This window comes from Onychostoma macrolepis, chromosome 03 (genome assembly GCF_012432095.1).
Source record: "Onychostoma macrolepis isolate SWU-2019 chromosome 03, ASM1243209v1, whole genome shotgun sequence".
Taxonomy (NCBI): Eukaryota; Metazoa; Chordata; class Actinopteri; order Cypriniformes; family Cyprinidae; genus Onychostoma; species Onychostoma macrolepis.
Window position 1 is genome coordinate 13504961 of NC_081157.1, and position 19508 is coordinate 13524468.

At 40.8% G+C, this 19508-nt stretch overlaps 2 protein-coding genes across 4 annotated transcripts; one reads left to right on the top strand and one right to left on the bottom strand.

Moving 5' to 3' along the window:
* Positions 1-200: 200 nt before the first annotated feature.
* LOC131537217 (C-type lectin domain family 10 member A-like) lies at positions 201-10589 on the bottom strand. 3 transcript variants are annotated; one of them, XM_058770524.1, is made up of 6 exons: positions 8509-10589; positions 1599-8403; positions 1113-1490; positions 916-1043; positions 699-805; positions 201-598 (listed from the first exon to the last, which is right to left on the bottom strand). In XM_058770524.1, the coding sequence occupies exons 2-6, from the start codon at positions 1735-1737 to the stop codon at positions 457-459; spliced, it is 894 nt and encodes a 297-aa protein (XP_058626507.1). In that variant the 5' UTR covers positions 1738-8403; positions 8509-10589; the 3' UTR covers positions 201-456. The 3 variants fall into 3 exon arrangements, with proteins under 3 accessions (XP_058626507.1, XP_058626508.1, XP_058626506.1); XM_058770525.1 differs by having other exon boundaries at positions 1599-7849; positions 8301-10589; XM_058770523.1 differs by having other exon boundaries at positions 1599-10589.
* On the top strand, positions 9008-13889 carry LOC131534586 (collagen alpha-2(I) chain-like). Its single transcript, XM_058767565.1, has 2 exons — positions 9008-9029; positions 12574-13889. Exon 2 carries the CDS (start codon positions 13053-13055, stop codon positions 13887-13889), a length of 837 nt encoding a protein of 278 aa, XP_058623548.1. The 5' UTR covers positions 9008-9029; positions 12574-13052.
* Positions 13890-19508: the final 5619 nt, after the last annotated feature.

Consider the following 19508-nt stretch of genomic DNA (forward strand, 5'->3'; position numbering starts at 1 on the left):
GTTTTGTTGTGAAACGTAGTTTGCGGATCAGACAGAGTTGTCGGCGATTCTTCGTATTGTGAAATCGTGCAATGTGTGTGTGTGTGTGTGTGTGTGTGTTTGTTGGGGGGGGTATCGTCTTATAATCAGGGTCATCTTATATTCGGGACAATACGCTATAACAAGAAAAAATAATTATATTTAAAAGAATGTCTGTTTAATGATTTTTTTTTTATATAAAAAAAGTGTATACTTAAATTTGTTTAATTTAAGTTCACTGTTAGGGTTTACAGTATTCAAAACAGAGATTTTATTTGTATTTCCAAATTGATTCATTATGGAATCACAACAAAACAAAGCTACCCAAACCTTAGCAATCATTTTTTCTCTATTAAATATTTAATGTTTAACAGGTGTGTGTTTTTAAAGTACAATATACAGATGTTGATTTATCTAAACAAACTGTATATGATGTTCCTAGGGCAGTATGGTGGGTAAAATGCTCTTCTCACAGATCCATTTAAAAGCATTATTACATGGATAATCAGCCCATCCTGATGGATTATTTAGAGCACAGTTCTCTCCTCTGTGTCCATTTGGCTCTCCAAACGACCAGAACCTGCATCAACAGATCAGCATTAGATGTTTCTGTATGATATGATACTGACTGTGAGAATCATTTATTAGATAATAATCAGTTAAATTCAGTGATTTCTCACCCAGAGGTCAGTCTGCTGCCATCAACCCATTTCCATGTGTCCTCTTCATCAATGTCAGTCAGACCAATCCAGACATCAGCACCACCAGACATGTTATTAACAAATTCCTTAGAAGATTAAACAATAACACAGTTCTATAATAAACTGAGGATAGAGGCATTTCATCACTCATCCAGATAAACAACACACGCACACACACACAGTATATTTCACTCACTTGTTCCTCTCTGTTGTCTATGATGATCAGATCTCCTCCTCTATCCGTACAGTATCTTCTGCTCTCAGTCCAGCTCTTCCACCCAGAGGAAATGTAGTAATAACTGAATTCATGGTAAATCCATCCATCTGTGAAGACAAATTTAACTATATATATAATGTATCCTCTAAAACATGTTTAATATAATTTATAATTACCTATTTCATGGAGACTGTTCACCATTTCGTTTATCTCCTGGTTTAACTGGTCTCTTTGTTTAATCAGGTTGTCATTCTTGGATATTAATTCATCTTTTTCATTTGTCAGATTAATGTTCTTGTTTAGTAGCCAGTCTCTGTCTCCTGAAAGGCTAGTAATCTTAGACAGTAGCTGGTCTCTCTCTTCTGTGAGGTTTTTGTTCCTGGTTAGTAGCTGGTGTCTTTCTTCCATGATGTTTTTGCCCTTGGTTTGAAACAGGTCGATGTTTGTAAAGACTTGGACACACAGCACTATGACTGCGGTCAGCAGAAGAACACACAGCAGAACCAAACACACTACAGCTGATCTGGAGCTTCTGATCTTCACACAATCACTTCCTGAAGAACACAGACATGCTGTTAGTCCCTTCACTAGCATTAAATACAGCACAGGTGCATACTTGATCTCTCTCTTTGAGGAAATGTATTAATTATTAAACTCTATACCTGTGTGTTCAGTTGGCTGTATTCTCATTGTATTCAAATCTTCTATCTCCATTGTGATTCCACCTCTTATAGCATCAGCATTTTCATAGATATCATCTGTTTTCCTTTGTCTCTCTCTCATGCCCATTTTCTGAGCCATACCTTTATTCACTTTCAAATAGTTCCAGTGAAGAGAAGTCAGAGTTCTAAAATACAACCTAAACGTAGACTATTTTTATATACCAACTAACAAATAAAGATAAGTAAATAACAACAGAAGCTTTTCTGAGGCAGACCTTGTTATATTCCTGATGTGTTTCCTGATGTGTGGAAACATTTCAAGTACTTATACGCATGTACAGGAAGTTCAGTTCACCTCAGAATGTCACAGAGGGGTTTGTTCTTTTTAGAAGTTTAATAATTATACCAGGAACCTGCCACTGTTTGATTATTCAAAATGTTTTCCAAATGTTCTCCAAAACCAACATTTCTGAAAGGTCGAAAAGTACTTTGGCTCCAAAATTTCCTCCTGTAAGTCATGCCATTATTAAAACATGAGTTGTCATGGAAAACATAACTTCATTACATGGGGAAAGAAAATAAAACTTTTTCTGAAGATGTAGGAGTGAAAATTAACTATAGACACTACATGAAATCCATACACACTGCATTATCCTTTCTGAACTGACCCTTCGCAAAGAGCTTGATTGACAGGTGATCCGACCAATCATAACACTGAATCCGCCATTTTGTCCAACAAACAAATCAGACAGGAGAGTATCGAGCAACTTCAGTGGACTTAAACTTGAAAAATTGTGTGTATTGACGTCTTTCCGTGGTTGAAATAAAACACATTCTGATGTTCATTCATGTTTATTTTTATTTTGTAAGTAAATATGAAAAGAGTGCCACTTGAACTGAGGCTCTACAGCAATCTGTCACGACACATTAAAGAGCCACAAAATTGTATTTATTGTTCAAATTTCTTAAAAAATTACAAAATTTGAAATCTGAGACTAGTAAGTAACCAGCTCTGTCTTGTCTGTTGGCATGTTGTTAGTGTCCTCTTTGCTTCGCAATGTATTTTTCACTGCATGAGAACATGATGTGTGGCGTGAGAGCGCCATGGCTTGTCGGACATAGCAACAGTAACTAAGGAAGGAGGGTTTTTGCGAAGGGTCAACTGGCTTCTAATTTTTTCATTATGAAATTGGCATGATACATTCTTACCTGACAAATAAAAGGTTATATTTGATTGATTATGAACTCTCCAGAAATCATTATGGCTAGTAGATCATGTGGAGGCTGATGTTCCCTCAAATTTATGGCCAGGGTAGGTCACACTGGATGAATGGAGCAGTAGGCACTTCATCAGAGACATTTTGATTTAGCAAATTGTATGGGAAAAGACTAAGTAATCTAAACTTTTTGTCAAGAGCAATCAGTAGGCGGCAGACTTAAAGGCATTGGTCAACCTACAGCCTCTGATTAAAATCAGACTGGCGAGTTTGTGTTATCATGAGATCCACGTATGGCCAGCGTGAGACTCAATTGTGACATTGGGTCCCTGATGGCTGAATAATTGAAAGTATGGGATATTCAGAATAACCAAATATCTACATGAATACATAAATCAATGTTTGTGTCAGTTCTTAATTAGAAATACTGTCTAAATTCATTGAATGATCAATGGGGCACTCATGGCAACTGAAGGTCAGAGTGGGACAAGGTGGGTCGCACAAAGCCACTTGGTGGCAGCTAAATGACACACACACAGTTCCTAGGGCTGGACGTAATACAAAGATTAATTACAAATTGTGATATTGCTCAGTGCGATTTTCGAATCGCAAAGGCCGGGATTTAAAATATGTGTTGCGTGTTTTGAAGCTCGGGCGCACACAAGTTGTAATAACAGTGAGGGTCTCAGAGCGAAGGTTCATTATTAAAATGCTTGGTCTGCATTATTAATGAGAAGAAACTCGCTCACTTCACTGCTGTGTTCTGCGTGAGATTGCATACACCGGAAAATTCAAATGTTTCAGGTAGGCTATGCTCATTCATTTCTATCGTCTGTTTGAACTCGGCGCTGTATCTTTCCGAGAGATGTAAAGAGTTTGTTGTTTTTGTTCCTTCATATGCATTTAATCCATAAACTGTCTGTAAAAAGCATTTCACATGTACGGGTTGAGTGGGGCACAAATGTGGGGTTAAATTGTAACACTATACAAACATGCTAGCAGAACAGAATTTACAAAATGTCCTATTATTTCCTTGCCATATCATCACTAGGCTGTATAGAGAAAAAAGATGTGTTAAAAAATATTTTGAAGATATAGCTGTACATTTATTTAATCATTGCAAAAGTTAATTTCTGGCTGAAGTAAATTTGTCATCTCGGTTTTCAGTTCAGCCGCACCGGAGTGAGCGCGTTTCGAGGTTTTATGGACATATTTCATAGACTCATTAACATCTGTAAATATTAGTAGTGAAATTTTACAGTGGTACTATAAAATAAAATGGTTATTTTTCTTATACTTAATTTCTGCCATATTATGCTTTTAATTAAGATTAAGCTTATAGTAATGTCAATTGTTTATCTCAAATATTTTGGTGGGTCTTGAAATAGATTCTACTTGTGTCGTGGAATTGAAAAGTTTGGGAACCCCTGGCCTAATGGATAGAAAGTCGGACATTGATTGGACGGCTGGGTAAAAAGTGACAGTGACAAGCGCTGTGTTCAACCCAAAGCTAAACCGGAGCTAAACAGTTTATCAACTTTTCAGTTTATAAATGTTTTTTTTTTTTTTATTAAAAGCAGCAAACAAACTTGTAAAATATTGTAATAGCAGTGCATCAAAATTCAGTGTCATCAGTTTGCCAGAAAGAACACATAACATTTTATGCACCATTTGCACATGTAAATTTCTTTCGTACAAACTAACATTTTGAAAATACGAACATTTTCATGAATTCGAAAGTTTACATCAGAACGGCTTTACGAACAATTTACAAAAAAAAATATATTTCTGCTCGTGTTTCATGAATGAGGCCCATTGTTTTAAGTGTATTTTAGTCTCATTGGTTATTACCAGTCTTGTGAAAGGTTTTCCACTAACTTCTGGAGTGGACTGTATTTTGCTCCTCATTTGTGTTTATGTGGCCAGTATTTATGCATATAGGAACTTTAACTTACCGCAGAAGGACAATATTTGTTTCAATAATGTGGGTTGTGTTCATTTAAATGAGGTTCAAATGCATATATTAATTTTAATAGTTGATGTTTTCAAAATTTTAATAGCTTTTAGGTTGTTGCTGGTACATCAAAGTCCAGAGAGTTGATCAATATATCGTTAACGGTTTTAGCATCAGCTGTTTTTACATGCTCTTCCATCAATTTGAATTATTTAGTAGTTTTTAAGAAGGTAGACTTTTTAAAGGAACTTTTGTCAGTAACATTTGTGCCAAAGCTTACCACTTGTGCTAAACATAATGAGAGAATGGTCAAAAATAACATCAGCTCATAGTATTACATTAAAGTTAGTTTATTAAAAAATGACAATAAATCAAAAATCTTTCATAACATCAACAGACAAAATGGCTCTACAAAAGACTCTGGCTATACTCTGTATAGACACATAGGATAATTATATAGTATTTTTGCATACGTTTTTTGAAGCTTGAATGTGGTTCACCATTCACTTCCATTATATGAATAAGTGCGAGCAGGATTTTCATTTTAACATTTTAATTCTCCAGATAAAAAGCTTTAACAAGTATTTCTTTTAGATCGGGGTGTCCATTTCTGCTCATGGAGGACCAGTAATTTTCTTAACAAAATCCTCAGCATTTGGAACAGTTACACTTTTATATCATTAACGGAAAACAGACACATTCCATCTGCATCTTTCATTTAGAAGCTAAACACCACAAATGTACACAAACCTCACATTTTTCTCTCTGTTGTTTATGATGATCAGATCTGCTCCTCTCTTCTGACAGTCTTGTCTGCTGTCTTCCTCTCAGTGGACAAGTGGTAAAAACTGGATTGAAAATAAATCCATTCATCTGTAACCACAACCAACTGTTAGATTGTTCACCCATTTACGCTCACCTGACCACAACTTAATGCCATCTTTAACTCCATGCTTTAGCAATGTTTGTTATATAGCAAATACTTAAAGGGGTCATATGATGTTGCTAAAAATAACATTATTGTGTGTATTTGGTGTAATGCAATGCGTTTACGCTGTTCGAGGTTAAAAAAAACATTTACACACACTGTACATTATTGTTGCTCCTCTATGCTCCGCCTTTCTGAAACGCGCCGATTTTTACAAGCAGGGTTCCCACACCTTGGTTAACTTCAAATTCAAGGACCTTTCAAGGACGTTCCAGGTCCAATACCCTCAAATTCAAGGACTTAATGTGGGGACACATTTCAAGTAAGAGCAAAGGTTACATCGCGTCACCTTGTAAGATACATTGCTACAGTTTTCATGTGTCAAACACAACTATGCAAAAAAGCAATTTTATTTTATTTTTTTGCATTTATTTTTGTCCATATGAGAGAAATCTGATATTTGTCATATTTCTGTTTTGCATAAAATTTTATAATATTTGGTACATACTATACTGTATTATAAAATGATCTGATATTAACTTTTGCATGGATTTTATTGAAAAGAGCTTAGGCTCATGTAACCAGAAGTTTTAAGATATATGAATATGCTTTTAAGTTTTTCTTGCCTCATGGCTTTACATTATCTTAACAAGCAAAGCAATTCAACATTACATCCTTTGGATCTCTGGCAAGCCATTCTTTGTAATCTTCTTTGGTGAGCCAAATATCTTGAAACTTGCATTTTCCAGTCATCACGTTTCAGCGGTTTCAGCCTATTTTTGCAGTGTTTCACGGTGTGTCTGTGAAACGTTGAGGTACCATTTTAGTAGTTCCGTGTGCGTGTGAACGTCATGGTAACGAACAACACAAAGTACCTCACGTGGGAAACACTTAACGTAACGCATAAATGTGCAACGTAAATCAAGCAAGCTAGTATGCACAAAGTGTTGGCAAAATAACACATTAGCGGACCGGAGGGAATAATATGGAATTTTCAAGGACCTGTATCTATGTTTGTTCATTTTCAAAAACTTTCCAGGGACTTGAAAATTTTTAATCAGATTCACAAACTTTCAAGGATTTCAAGGACCCGTGGGAACCCTGTACAAAGCTCATCGTTCCGAGAAGCGTGACATTGATTTAACGTTGGATTTTGGTTATGTAGCACTCGTCCTACAGTCTACGTGTTTACTATGTCTCGGACCAGATCAGAAGTCTACGTTCGCTCTTGAGCCAGTATTGCAGCAAGACAAGGGAAATAATCACAAAAGACAGGTTTGTAGTCGAAAGGCAAGTATTTTTTTCTTTTATACTCAAAAGGTAAGGGTTTTTTTATACTTGTATTAATTTGTGAAACGTTGAAGAAAACCAACAACAAAGGGGAAAACAAAAAAAATGACAGCTTCAATAAATTCACAAAAGAAACCTCTTGAAATAAATTCCTTGGAATAAAGCTATTTTTTTTACTCAAATAATGACTCCCTGTGTGTTATTTATTTATATAGTTAGATATTTAGTTAATTCTGGTTCACTCAATTTAGCTGCTCTAATTCCTTAGCTTGATAACTATCTACTTTTAAACGACCTTGCTTCTCTTGCTTCTTATTTTCACATAATTGCTAAACAAAGTGTATATTCAATACCAAAATGTTAAATTGTTCAACTCAATTCCCTTTGTATTCACTTTTTTCTTTTTTTGAAAAATTTCAATAAATAAAATGGGAAAATAAAATAAAAAAATGAAACAGCAATAGAGATAATTTCAGATAAACCGTCCAATCAATGACACACCAAATCAGAGTCAGAATCAGAAATGACTCAAACAATTAAATAGGACTTTAGCTCAGTTCAGGGTCCGTCCTGTTTCTACGTTCAGTTAAAGGAGAGGAGGGAAAAAAAACTTCTTGTTCACAGTTGCAATAACGTCCAGGGAAGGAAAAAATGATACGTGTGGTCCTACCACATCGATGAAACATGAAATTGTCCAAATTCAGGAAAACCAGGTTGGCCCGCCAGTTTCCACCAATGTTGAGCACTCCTTGCCGACGGCAGAAACAGTTCCAACTCAGAACTCCTCGTTACTTTCAAGGAGAGATATCAAGGACCGGAAACACAGAAAATAGAGAGAGGGGAAAAAAAAAAAAAACCCAACCTTGCAAAGACAAGGCAGAAAAAAAACAATTAATTACAATTAATTCTCTTTAAACAGCATTAACACTTCAAATGGCAATTATCACAACAAATTCTTCAAAATTAATATATATACACATTTACTAGTGCTTATCACCCTTTTCAACCCTAATAGAAACAACTATGGGCTAAAAATGAAGAAAATGACGTCTTAAAAGCTCAATTAGCTTTTATAGCTCGTTCCACATGGCTAGCAAAACTCCACGTGAGCTGTGTTACACACATTACACTCATGAAGTCAACAAATATGCATAAAACATTTTTAGCAGCAAATAAACTCTTAACTTACCACTTAAATCACATTTTCTAAATATATTCCTCAAGAATTATACAGATCAGTACCATTTAAGACCACAAAAGAGTGAACAATACACAAACTATAACTAATTAAGGTAGTTTATGAACTCACTTACCAAGAATAAAGTGCTAATGATTAGAAATAATCTCAGATGAATCAAGAAAATCTGTTCGAACGCCGTTTTCGTCGGATGAATCAGCTCAACTTCTAGTTTAATCCTTGGATTCAATACAAATGCAATGACAATTATTTAAACAACTCTTTCCTGTCAACGATGTCAATAATGGTCCTGATTTCAGTTATTAATCTAGGTTCCCACTTACTTTAACTTCACAACTGCAAATGAATCTGCATCACTGCTTCAGCGGCCATTTCACTTTTTTTCTCCGTGACGAGACTCTCTTCTCTAACCCACTCAGGGCGGAGCTAATCCGAATGGTTCAATTTATTTATTTTTCTAGTCTGTTCATTTACTATTATTTATTGAGCAATATTTAATTTCTTAAACATCAAAATAAAGTAATTAAATATTTATATGAAAATCGTTCTTTTCTTTTTGTTTCATAGGTTCGATATGAGTAATAGTAACCTTGGTTACAGTTACACAACCTAAAAACAACAAAATCGCAACGTCAGCTGACGTCGGTATTGGACATCAATTTAAGATTGAATTTTGGTCACCCGACGTCGCAACCAAAATTTAACCAAATATCAACGTCTTATGACGTTGTGTGCCTGCTGGGAATCCGAGCCCATCACTTATTTCTGAGGGAGGGGCTTCATAAAACCAGCAAATAATGAGCGTTTTTATCAGAGGAATGGAATGAATCGGTGTGGAATGAAGGTGAATTGTGTGAAAAATAATGTGTTTTTTTTTTTTAAACGAAGCATTAACACATGTTAAACTGCACCCCATAAACACAATCAAGCCTAGAAAAAAAAACAGTCAACCACCCCTTTAAGGTTTGATGCGATAATATACTTCTGTAACAAAATACAAATTTAATGAGTTCATATTTGTGTTTGATCCTAACTGTAATCATGTTTGTATTGCAACTATCATATCTCACATACTTTATTTCTATGAAAAATGTTTACAAACCAAACCTGGGATGAATTAATAATAATGCAGCCTTCTTTTTACCACCTTTATTTTATTCAAAAACTACTGGAGTGATTCACAATGACTGGTGATGTATAACTGAATAATGTGCAAATAATAACTGAAGACTGGAATCTCACATGATAGAATACTCTGTGATGTTCACTCACAAGTTATTTCTGGTCATATGAAACACAAAATGAGACTCCAGAAGTGTATGTCTTACTAATGAAACACACCTGACTCAACTCATCCGCTCATTAGAAGAAACTCCAGCACATGAAATGGGTGTCTGACCAAGGAGATATTACAAATTTGCAGTTTTGGCTTACCTCCAGAAACAAGGTAGAGAAACACTGTTTTAGATTAGAATCAGTTATTACAAAAGTTTTGTACTGTTGAAATTGTCAAAAAGGTGTGTGATGTTCCAATGGCAGTGTGTTTACAAAAAAATGTTCAAACAGTGAAATCCTCTTCTCACAGATCCATCGAAAAGCTCTATTACATGGAACATCAATCCATCCTACTAAATTGAGATACTCAGTTCTCTTTGCTTTTCCGCCATCTGGCTCAATTCTTTGTCCACTGGACTCCCAGAAGCTGAAACTACAGATCAGCATTAGATGTTCAGTGCTGCTCTCTGTGTGAAATGATACTGACTGTGAGAATCATTTATTAGATAATAATCAGTTCATAATAATCAGCTCAGTTCAGTGATTTCTCACCCAGAGGTCAGTGTGCTGCCATCAACCCATTTCCAGCTGCCCTCCAGATCATTGTCAGTGTAATAGACTGAAAATTGAGAAATACTGGGTACCCCAAAATTTTTTTTTTTTTCCCTCTCCTCCATCAGATTTATTCTTTAAGAGACTCTTTAAAAATGTGTTCTAAATGTTATATGAGTTTTAGTGTCTTCTGTAAAATGCCTGTAGGTGGCGCATTACACTAGAACGATGCGGGATTTATGTTCTGGTCAAAGGGCAAAGCCATTAAAGAAAGCGCCAGAACGCTGCAGATTCTAATCTGTGTGTATCTCATCATTTCCTACAGTTACTAGCTCTCATCTCTCCCTGTTTGAGACCGGTAACATCAGTCAGACCAATATAAACTATAGCAGCACCAGACATGTTTTTAACAAAATCCTGAGCAGACAAAACAGTTGCACATTTATATCATAAACAGACACATTACATCTGACCATCTCACATTTAGCTGCATACTATCAAATGCACAATCTTTCACTCACTTGTTCCTCTTTGTTGTTTATGATGATCAGATCTGCTCTTCTCTCTGTACAGTATCTTCTGCTTTCAGTCCAGCTCTTTGTCTTATTGGGCATGTAGTAAAAACTGCATTGAAAATACAGTAAAATAATTAAAATAAACTACATTAAAATAATATGGTAAGAAATACCAGTTTACAATCAAGCAGCAAAACAAGCTGTTTTATACAGCTAATAATTTAGTGGAAGTGGATGACACCAGAAGCTGGACACATTTACAGTAGCTTACAAATAAGGTGGATAGCAAATAACTACATAGACTAAATAAACTTTACCAAGAATCTGAAGTTCATTTCTCAGCTGGTATCTTTCATTGGTCAGGTTTGTGTTCTTGAGCATTATCTGCTCTCTCTCATTGGTCAGGTTTGTGTTTTTGAGCATTAGCTGCTCGCTCTCATTGGTCAGGTTTGTGTTCTTGAGCATTAGCTGCTCTCTCTCACTGGTCAGGTTTTCAATCTTGGATATGAGCTGTTGTCTCTCTTGAGTGAAGATGACACACAGCACTATGACTGCAGTCAGCAGAAGAACACACAGCAGAACCAAACACACTACAGCTGATCTGAAGCTTCTGTTCCTCACTGAATCACTTCCTGAGATTAACAAACATGACTTTATTCTCTTGATTTATCCATTTTGCAAAGCACACAAACACTGAAAACATGAAAACTGAGAAAGTGCTTGTGCCTCTAAGTGATATTTATTAAATTTGTGCTACTGTAATTAAATGCATTCTAAATATGAGTACCTGTGAGTTCAGATGATTGGATTCTCGTTGTGTTTCTGTCTGTGGTCTCTTCTATAAATTTTCTTTATGTAGCTAAGGCATTTTCATAGATATAATGTTTTTCTCATGTTCTCTGTGCATTTCCCCTTTTCTATATTTTCGTTTACTTTCTGACAGTTTGACTGTTGATAAAGATGCCAACAAACTAACACTAGTTTCTCTCCTGGAGTAGACTGTGCTCCTCATCTGTGTTTGTGTGGCCATTATTTGTGCAGTTAAGGAACTGTTTTTGTGGAAAAGTTTTAAGTATTTTTGCATAAAAGGAACTTCAACTCTCTGCAGAAGGACACTGGAAATAGTTAATCGTTTCATTGTGTTCATTTAAATGAGGATCACATGCCTTTATCATCACAGATTGACTCAGTTCAAACACAGTTCTATACCTTAGACACATCTTTCAAAATCAACAGCTCTTATATTTAATTTAGGAAATTCAATGTATTGATAAACAAATCCTTTTTTCACCCTTGCATTTCTGTTTACAGTACTTTGTAAAAACATACTGAATATGCAAGTCACTCTTATTTCTTCACTCTCAGGAAAAAAGAAATAAAAGTACTAGGGCGGTACCTTTTCAAAAGGTACATTTTGTACCTTTTAGGTATTACTATTTTAGAGAAAAGGAGCCATAGTTTCAGTGAGCTCAGTTGAAAGCATTTCTGATATAATGTTAATTATCACACAAATGTGACCCTGGACCACAAAACCAGTCTTAAGTCGCTGGGGTATATTTGTAGCAATAGCCAAAAATACATTGTATGTACATCTTTTATGCCAAAAATCATTAGGACATTAAGTAAAGATCATGTTCCATGAAGATATTTAGTAAATATCTGTTATGGGAATTTTTAATTTTGTCTTTTTTGCATTAATTGTACTAATCTCATATAACATCCTTATATGTGTGTGTGTGTGTGTGTGTTAATCAATAACTAATAACTAAACATATAATGATGATGTACATGTGCTGTGCATGTGTTACGGGGTGATGTGCACAGAATAACATGATTGGCTAAGGTCTTATCTGTTTTCAACAATGTATCTTCTTGGATGGTATAAACAACAGGTGCTGGGAGAGTGGGGTATCACTCTGCTCACAGCTCTTTTTCCTCTGTGAATAGATTGATCATTCTCTGCAGAGAATTAAAGCAAGACAAAGACAAAACTCTGTTTGGTTTTTCATTCTCAGTCTTCATAATTATTTTATTACTTTAAGTCAGAATTTCCACGACAAACTTGGCGATGAGGATGGGATTCCACTGCTGATCGTCCGGGACCTGAGGACGTTAGTTGGCTGATCACCCTAAACCCACAAAGGGTTTAGCCCTAAACCTTGAAAGGTTTCAGGGAAGAGGGGGCTGACGTCTGAGGGCTTTTGACCTTCACTGCTGGTTTCTCAACGGATCAGAAAATGCAGTGAGACTGATTTTGAAATTCCAATTGTCTTAAAACTTAAAATAATTAATTTTTGATTCAAAGTGGGTTTTAATTTGGTAAATTGCGGTTTTGATATTCCCAGACTTTATGATGCAAGTCCGAGCCACCCATTGGTTTCACGGGTTTGTGAAAAAGAGGTCTGCAAGGAAGCAAGACAAGGGGGTGATAAGACTTCGTGTGAGGAAGTGCGAAGCCACATGGTGGTGACGACCACGTGTGAGGGAAAGAGGACGTGTTCCAGGTAAAGTCTTGGATTGTAAAAATGGGGTCTAGAAATGTCAAGTCTAAGATCGATCTATATGATTTGAACAGTCCAATTTACAATGATATGAAAAAGAAATATGGGAAAAGAATTATTGCGGAAGGTGTGACTGGTGGACGCCGTCGAACTGGCGGAGCCGGCCCAACGTCGCGAGGCTGGGGAGCGAGCGCCGCCGATCCCCCGAAGGGTGCACCAGGAGCAACGCCCGCCGGAGGGTACCTTTCGGCCAGTGAGCAGGCCAGCGGCTCCCGAAGCACAGGACGAACCGATGCCCACGGAGCCGCCCACCGCACCACGCCGGGCATGGCTGGCAGGTTGTGTCCTACATCACGAGCCCCCCCTGGCGGCACCAAAGGTAGAAGTGGAGGTCAACGGCCGCCCCTACCGGGCCCTCCTGGACTCCGGCAGTGCGGTCAGCCTGGTCCAGTCATCGGTGGTTTCTCCACGGCCAGGATCCAGGGCCATTCTCCCCATCACCTGTGTACACGGCGATACACGCCAAGTCCCCGCTCGACGAGTTACCATCACCGCCGCCTCCGGCTCCTGGCCCGTCGAAGTGGGCCTCATGAAGGACCTCCCGTCCCGGTACTCCTGGGAGAAACTGGCCAGGCTTTGACCGCCTGCTCGCCGTCGCCACCCAACCTGCCAGCCCGGTCGGGAGCCGCCGCACCCGGAGGCACAGCCGTCGTCCCCGTCGACGCCCCGTCCTACTGGCATCGGATAGCCCTAAAGACGGTGAGTCCCCCTCCCAAAATACTAACCTCTTCTACGATGTGTTTCAGCAGGTTAAGGGAGGCGGGGCTTTCGCCAAGGAGCAACTCGGGGACGAACGGCTGAAGCACTGTTGGGCCCAAGTGAGGGTGGCCGAGGGGAAGGAGCTCCAACCACCCCCACACCCGGTTCCCCACTTCATAGTTCAAAATGGCCTGCTCTACTGTGTCGCGCCACGGAGGGGGGGAGGAAAAACAACTGCTGGTAGTGCCACGGACCAAGACGGACACCATCATGGAACTAGCCCACTCCCATCCAATGGCCGGCCACCTAGGAGCCCATAATACTATACAGAGAATCCGGGATCGCTTCCACTGGCCCGGCCTGGATGCGGACGTGAAGCATTTCTGCCGTGCTTGCCCCACATGCCAACAGACCTCGCCCAGCACCCCTCCCCCCAGTCCGCTGATCCCCTTACCTATTATCGAGGTACCCTTCGAGCGGATAGGCATGGATCTGGTTGGGCCGCTGCCGAAGTCCGCCCGGGGCCATGAACACATTCTGGTCATCGTGGATTATGCCACTCGCTACCCCGAAGCCATCCCCCTGTGGAAAGCCACCTCGAAGGCCATAGCCCAAGAGCTATTCCTACTGTGTAGCCGAGTCGGCATCCCCGCGGAGATATTGACCGACCAAGGCACCCCATTCATGTCCCGGACCATGGCCGACCTCTGTCGCCTCCTGCAGGTAAAACAACTCCGCACATCCGTATACCATCCGCAGACCGATGGGCTGGTCGAACGCTTTAACCAAACCTTGAAGAGGATGCTCCGTCGGGTAGCCGCGGAGGACAAGCGCGACTGGGATCGGATGCTTCCCTATGTCCTTTTTGGGATTCGTGAAGTGCCCCAGGCATCCACCGGCTTCACCCCATTCGAGCTCCTGTTCGGACGTCAGCCCCGCGGACTACACGATGTCGCCAAGGAAGCATGGGAACATCAGCCGGCCGCCCATCGGTCCACCATTGAACACATCCGCGAGATGAGGGAACGGATCGACAGGGTCATGCCCATGGTTCGGGAGCACCTCACGAAGGCGCAACAGGCCCAACAACGCCACTATGACCGGGCAGCCCAACCACGGGAGTTCCAGCCTGGAGACCTCGTCCTGGTCCTGGTCCCGACCGCAGCCTGCAAGTTCCTGGCGAAGTGGCAGGGGCCATACACGGTGACGGAGAGAGTGGGGCCCGTCACCTACCGGGTACGCCAGCCCGGAAAACGGAAGGAAGATCAACTTTACCACATAAATCTCCTAAAACGATGGGTCGGGACTAGGACCCAGTTAGCCGCCCTGGCCACCTCCAGTCCCATGGTTGTTGATGTCAACCCCCACCTCTCGGCTGCCTAAAAGAACGATTTGCAACACCTGGTCGGTCAATTCTCCGACGTGTTCTCCCCACTCCCCGGGCGGACCCATGTCCTCCAACATGACGTCCGTACACCACCAGGAACCATCGTTCGGCAGCGGCCCTACCGAGTGCCAGAGGCTCAGCGACACGCCATTGAAGAGGAAGTGCAGGAGATGTTGAAGTTAGGGGTAATAGAGCCCTCGCGCAGCCCATGGTCCAGCCCCATCGTCATGGTCCCAAAACCGGATGGCACCCTCCGTTTTTGCAAAGACTTCCGCCGCTTAAACGAGGTCTCCGAATTCGATGGATTCCCCATGCCGCGGGTAGACGAGCTGTTGGATCGGCTGGGGAGAGCCCGATACATCACCACGCTGGACCTCACGAAGGGCTATTGGCAAGTGCCCCTATCGGAAGATGCGAAGCCAAAGACCGCCTTCTCCACTCCCAGTGGGCACTGGCATTATCGGGTTCTCCCCTTCGGCTTACATGGGGCTCCCGCCACCTTCCAGCGCCTAATGGACATCTTGCTGAGGCCCCACCAGCCCTACGCCGCGGCCTACCTGGACGACGTCGTCATCCATTCGGAGACCTGGGAGGACCACCTGGAGCGGCTGCGGAGGGTGCTCGTGGAGCTGCGCAGGGCCGGACTGACCGCCAATCCCCGGAAATGTCATCTGGCCCTCGATGAAGCGAAGTACCTGGGCTTCCGGGTGGGCCGAGGACTCATAAAACCCCAGGAGAAAAAGGTGGCAGCAATTCTCTCGGCCCCACGGCCCACCTCCAAAACCCAGGTGCGTGCCTTTTTGGGATTGGCGGGATACTATCGCTGTTTTATCCCTAACTTCTCCTCCTTAGCCTCTCCCCTGACAGACCTGACCAGGAAGGGGCAGCCGGAGAAGGTCTCCTGGGGACCCGCCGAGGCCGAGGCGCTCGAAGGGTGAAGGAGGCTCTCACCGCAGAGCCGGTACTACGAGCCCCAGACTTCAACTGCCCCTTCCTGCTGCAAACGGACGCCTCCGACACCGGGTTGGGAGCCGTCCTCTCCCAGGTCCAGGACGGTGAGGAACACCCGGTGATTTACATCAGCCGAAAGCTGACCCCCACGGAACAACGCTACGCCGCCGTGGAGAAGGAAGCGTTGGCCGTCCAGTGGGCAGTCCTGAAGCTCCGATACTACCTCCTCGGCAGAAAGTTCACCCTGTTCACCGACCATGCCCCTCTGCAGTGGATGGCACGGGCCAAGGACACTAACGCAAGAGTCACCCGCTGGTTCCTGGCGCTCCAGGACTTCCACTTCGTCGTGAAACACCGGGCGGGGACGGCCAACGCTAACGCCAACGGTCTCTCACGGATCTGGTCAGCTTTCGCAGGTCTGTCAGGTTTCTCTCCCCTCCCACCCCCAGTTTCCCCTTTCGCCCGCAGGAACAGGACGACGCTTAGGGGGGGGGGAGTGTGACGCGTGTCCCGAGGCCTCATCAGCGTCGCCCTGGAAACAGAGGAGGAACACCTGCTCGTCATCACCACGGGCTGGCCGGCCACACCTGAGGCTCGTTACCAGCCGCCTATATAAGCCGCCAGAAGGCTCAGAGCGGGAGAGGCATGACTCCAGTTAGGGTATCGCTAACTTTCCTCTCCATTTCCCGCAGAGAGCAGCGTCTGACCGGCCAGCCCGAGATCCCCTCAACGCACGGACACCAGACCCTCACTCACGTGGAGCACAGAGAGTAGCAGATCCTGGAGCACGAAGACCTCACTCACGAACACTACGGCACGACTCACTCACTCAATAAACGCACCCTTCGGGGCATTCATTGATCTCCCTTGTTGCGTGATTCTTCCACCCGTTACAATATATATATATATATATATATATATATATTGTGACGAGCGTCCCGGTCTCTCATCAGCGTTGCCCTGGAGACAAACGCGAAACACCTGCACCTGCTCATCACGGCTGGGTCGGTCACACCTGCGCCCAATCACAACACGGCCATATAAGCCAGACAGGATGAGGGTGAGAAACAAACTTCCTCCACATCAAAGCTAATGTGTGATCTCTTCTCCAATTCCAGAAGCGAGCGACTGACCGACCCAGCCTGGACGGATCTCCCACCTCACTCACGGAATCACTCACGGAGAGCACCGCACGACTGCCACCAGCACCCTGCACTCATCGCACACCTCTCTTTATAAATAAATCCACCCTCCGGGGTATTTATTTGAGCTCTCCTTGTCGCGTGATTCTTCCACCCCGTCACAATATATATATATATATATATATATATATATATGTATAAAATACAGATGCTCCTGATATTAACATGCTCAGAGATGTTAAATGTTTTCCTCTGAGAGCACTGTACCAACATCAGATGTTCAACTACACTGATATTCTACGGTAAAATAAGCTCCATGACTTTTCTTGAATCCATGGAAAGAAGCAGCAAACACTTAAAAATCAGGTATGATTTACTTGTTTCACTTGCTGAACAGAATCTGTTTTCAGGAATGACACAAAGTCTGTTCACATCTCTGTGGTGAGATCAGTGTGCACAATAATGTGTATTTGACCTACATAATGTATGTTTTGATTAACATGTTACTGTGTTGTAAATAATATACAAATGATCAAAAACAAATTATTTTTTATTACATATATAACAAATATAACCAATTACATTATTTTACTCTCCTCACATTCTTTGTTACCTCCCTCAAAGTAACAGTCACACTGATGGCCCTTTGTCTCTTAAGTGTGAATCACTAAATATACATTGCCATTGTCACTCCCTCGCATATGGCCTTCTATCACAAAACAAAAAAGTCTTAGAAAAGATATATCAATATTTTTTTTTTCTGTGAATGAGTAAGCAGGATGATTTTCAAGTCATTGTGAAGTAAATATTCTAGCCTACAAGACTGATTACTCAAAAGTCTTGTTCAGGACTATTCAGTATGGGTTTTATGGCCTTATTTCAGCTACATTCTTTCCTTCGAAAAACATGTTTCTAGCATTTGTAAAACTGCATTTTTCCATCTTAAAAATATATCTAAATTACGACCTATGCTCTCAATGTAAAAAAGGAAACATTAATTAATGCGTTCATGACCTCAAGGCTAGATTATTGTAATGTTTACAAAGAAAAAGCGTAATTACACAATTTCTTTACAATAACAAAATTGTGAAATTCCATAAAAATGCATGCATTCACACCAAATTTACATTTTCCAGTTACTGAAAAAAACTGACATTTTCCTTAGAATAAAGACAATTTTCACGATTTTCATGTGCAAAAATATAATGTTAACATGAGATGTCTATTAAAAATGGTCATTGTGATTTTTAAGAAGAAAACTGCCAAATTAAAACAAATACCAACCGAAAATGAAAGCAAATGAAAGCAAACCAAACTATCATTTTCAATAAAACATATTTTGTGTTTTGTGGGTTACCATTGTACCAAGAGTAGAGCCTCTTTATATCGAACAAGATTCATTGATAATATGCTGAATGTTGCTTTACTTAAAGAGCAATATCTGAGCCATGCTTTTCTTTTTCTTTTTTTATACAGTGCATATTGAGCTTAACCCTTAGTGTTCTCCTTCTTCGCTGAAAATCAAAAACAGGAATCTTGCTCATCCTGTTCATCATGACACGCCCAAAGACTTGTTTCTGGCCTTGCAACTGAAGATTAGTCCTGTGACACCTTGATTTGAGCTACACCGCAGAAAAAATATTAGAAATGTTCTACAATCCAAACAAGTACTAACCCACCCTCTTTCTAAATTTGTTTCTGTATTGTCTTCATGTCACCTGGTGTTTGAGCAGTGTGAAAGAACCTTTGATTCTAACGTAAATTCAGAGTGTACACTGTTCTATACATCAATATCCCTGATTTAAAGGTTATAACATCAGGGGCGTGTGTGTGTGTGTGTGTGTGATCTTTTCTCTATGAGATTATAGTGGAGCTGAGCTTCTTTAAAGGATGTTAATAAATGATTTAACAAACTTAGTTCACAATACACGACAGCCAGTGTCTGATCATTCAATGAATAACTGCTACTGTGTGAGGTTGCATATGGTTTACATGTGTTTGGAGAACTAGAAAAATAATGCTACTGTGGCAGACAAGACAGAGCAGCATCAGGTGATCTGGCTGTTTATTCAGTAACACTTTATTTTAAGGACCAATTCTCATGCATATTGTTTGTTTATTTACTTAAAAAGCACATATTAACACTTTAGAATAGGGAACACTTCACAATTAACTACGACTTTTCCCTCAATAAATTCTTAATTTGCTGCTTATTAATAGTTAGGAAGATAGTTGTTAAGT

What these genes read in the sequence shown, in the direction of transcription:
- LOC131534586 (XM_058767565.1), top strand. Translation starts at nt 13,053, where the DNA reads ATGGGGTCTAGAAATGTCAAGTCTAAGATCGATCTATATGATTTGAAC.
- LOC131537217 (XM_058770524.1), bottom strand. Translation starts at nt 1,737, where the DNA reads ATGGCTCAGAAAATGGGCATGAGAGAGAGACAAAGGAAAACAGATGAT. An exon ending in ACAGCCAACTGAACACACAG is followed by an intron (nt 1,491 to 1,598) that starts GTATAGAGTTTA and finishes TGTGTTCTTCAG; the next exon opens with GAAGTGATTGTGTGAAGATC. An exon ending in GGCAGCAGACTGACCTCTGG is followed by an intron (nt 599 to 698) that starts GTGAGAAATCAC and finishes CTGTTGATGCAG; the next exon opens with GTTCTGGTCGTTTGGAGAGC.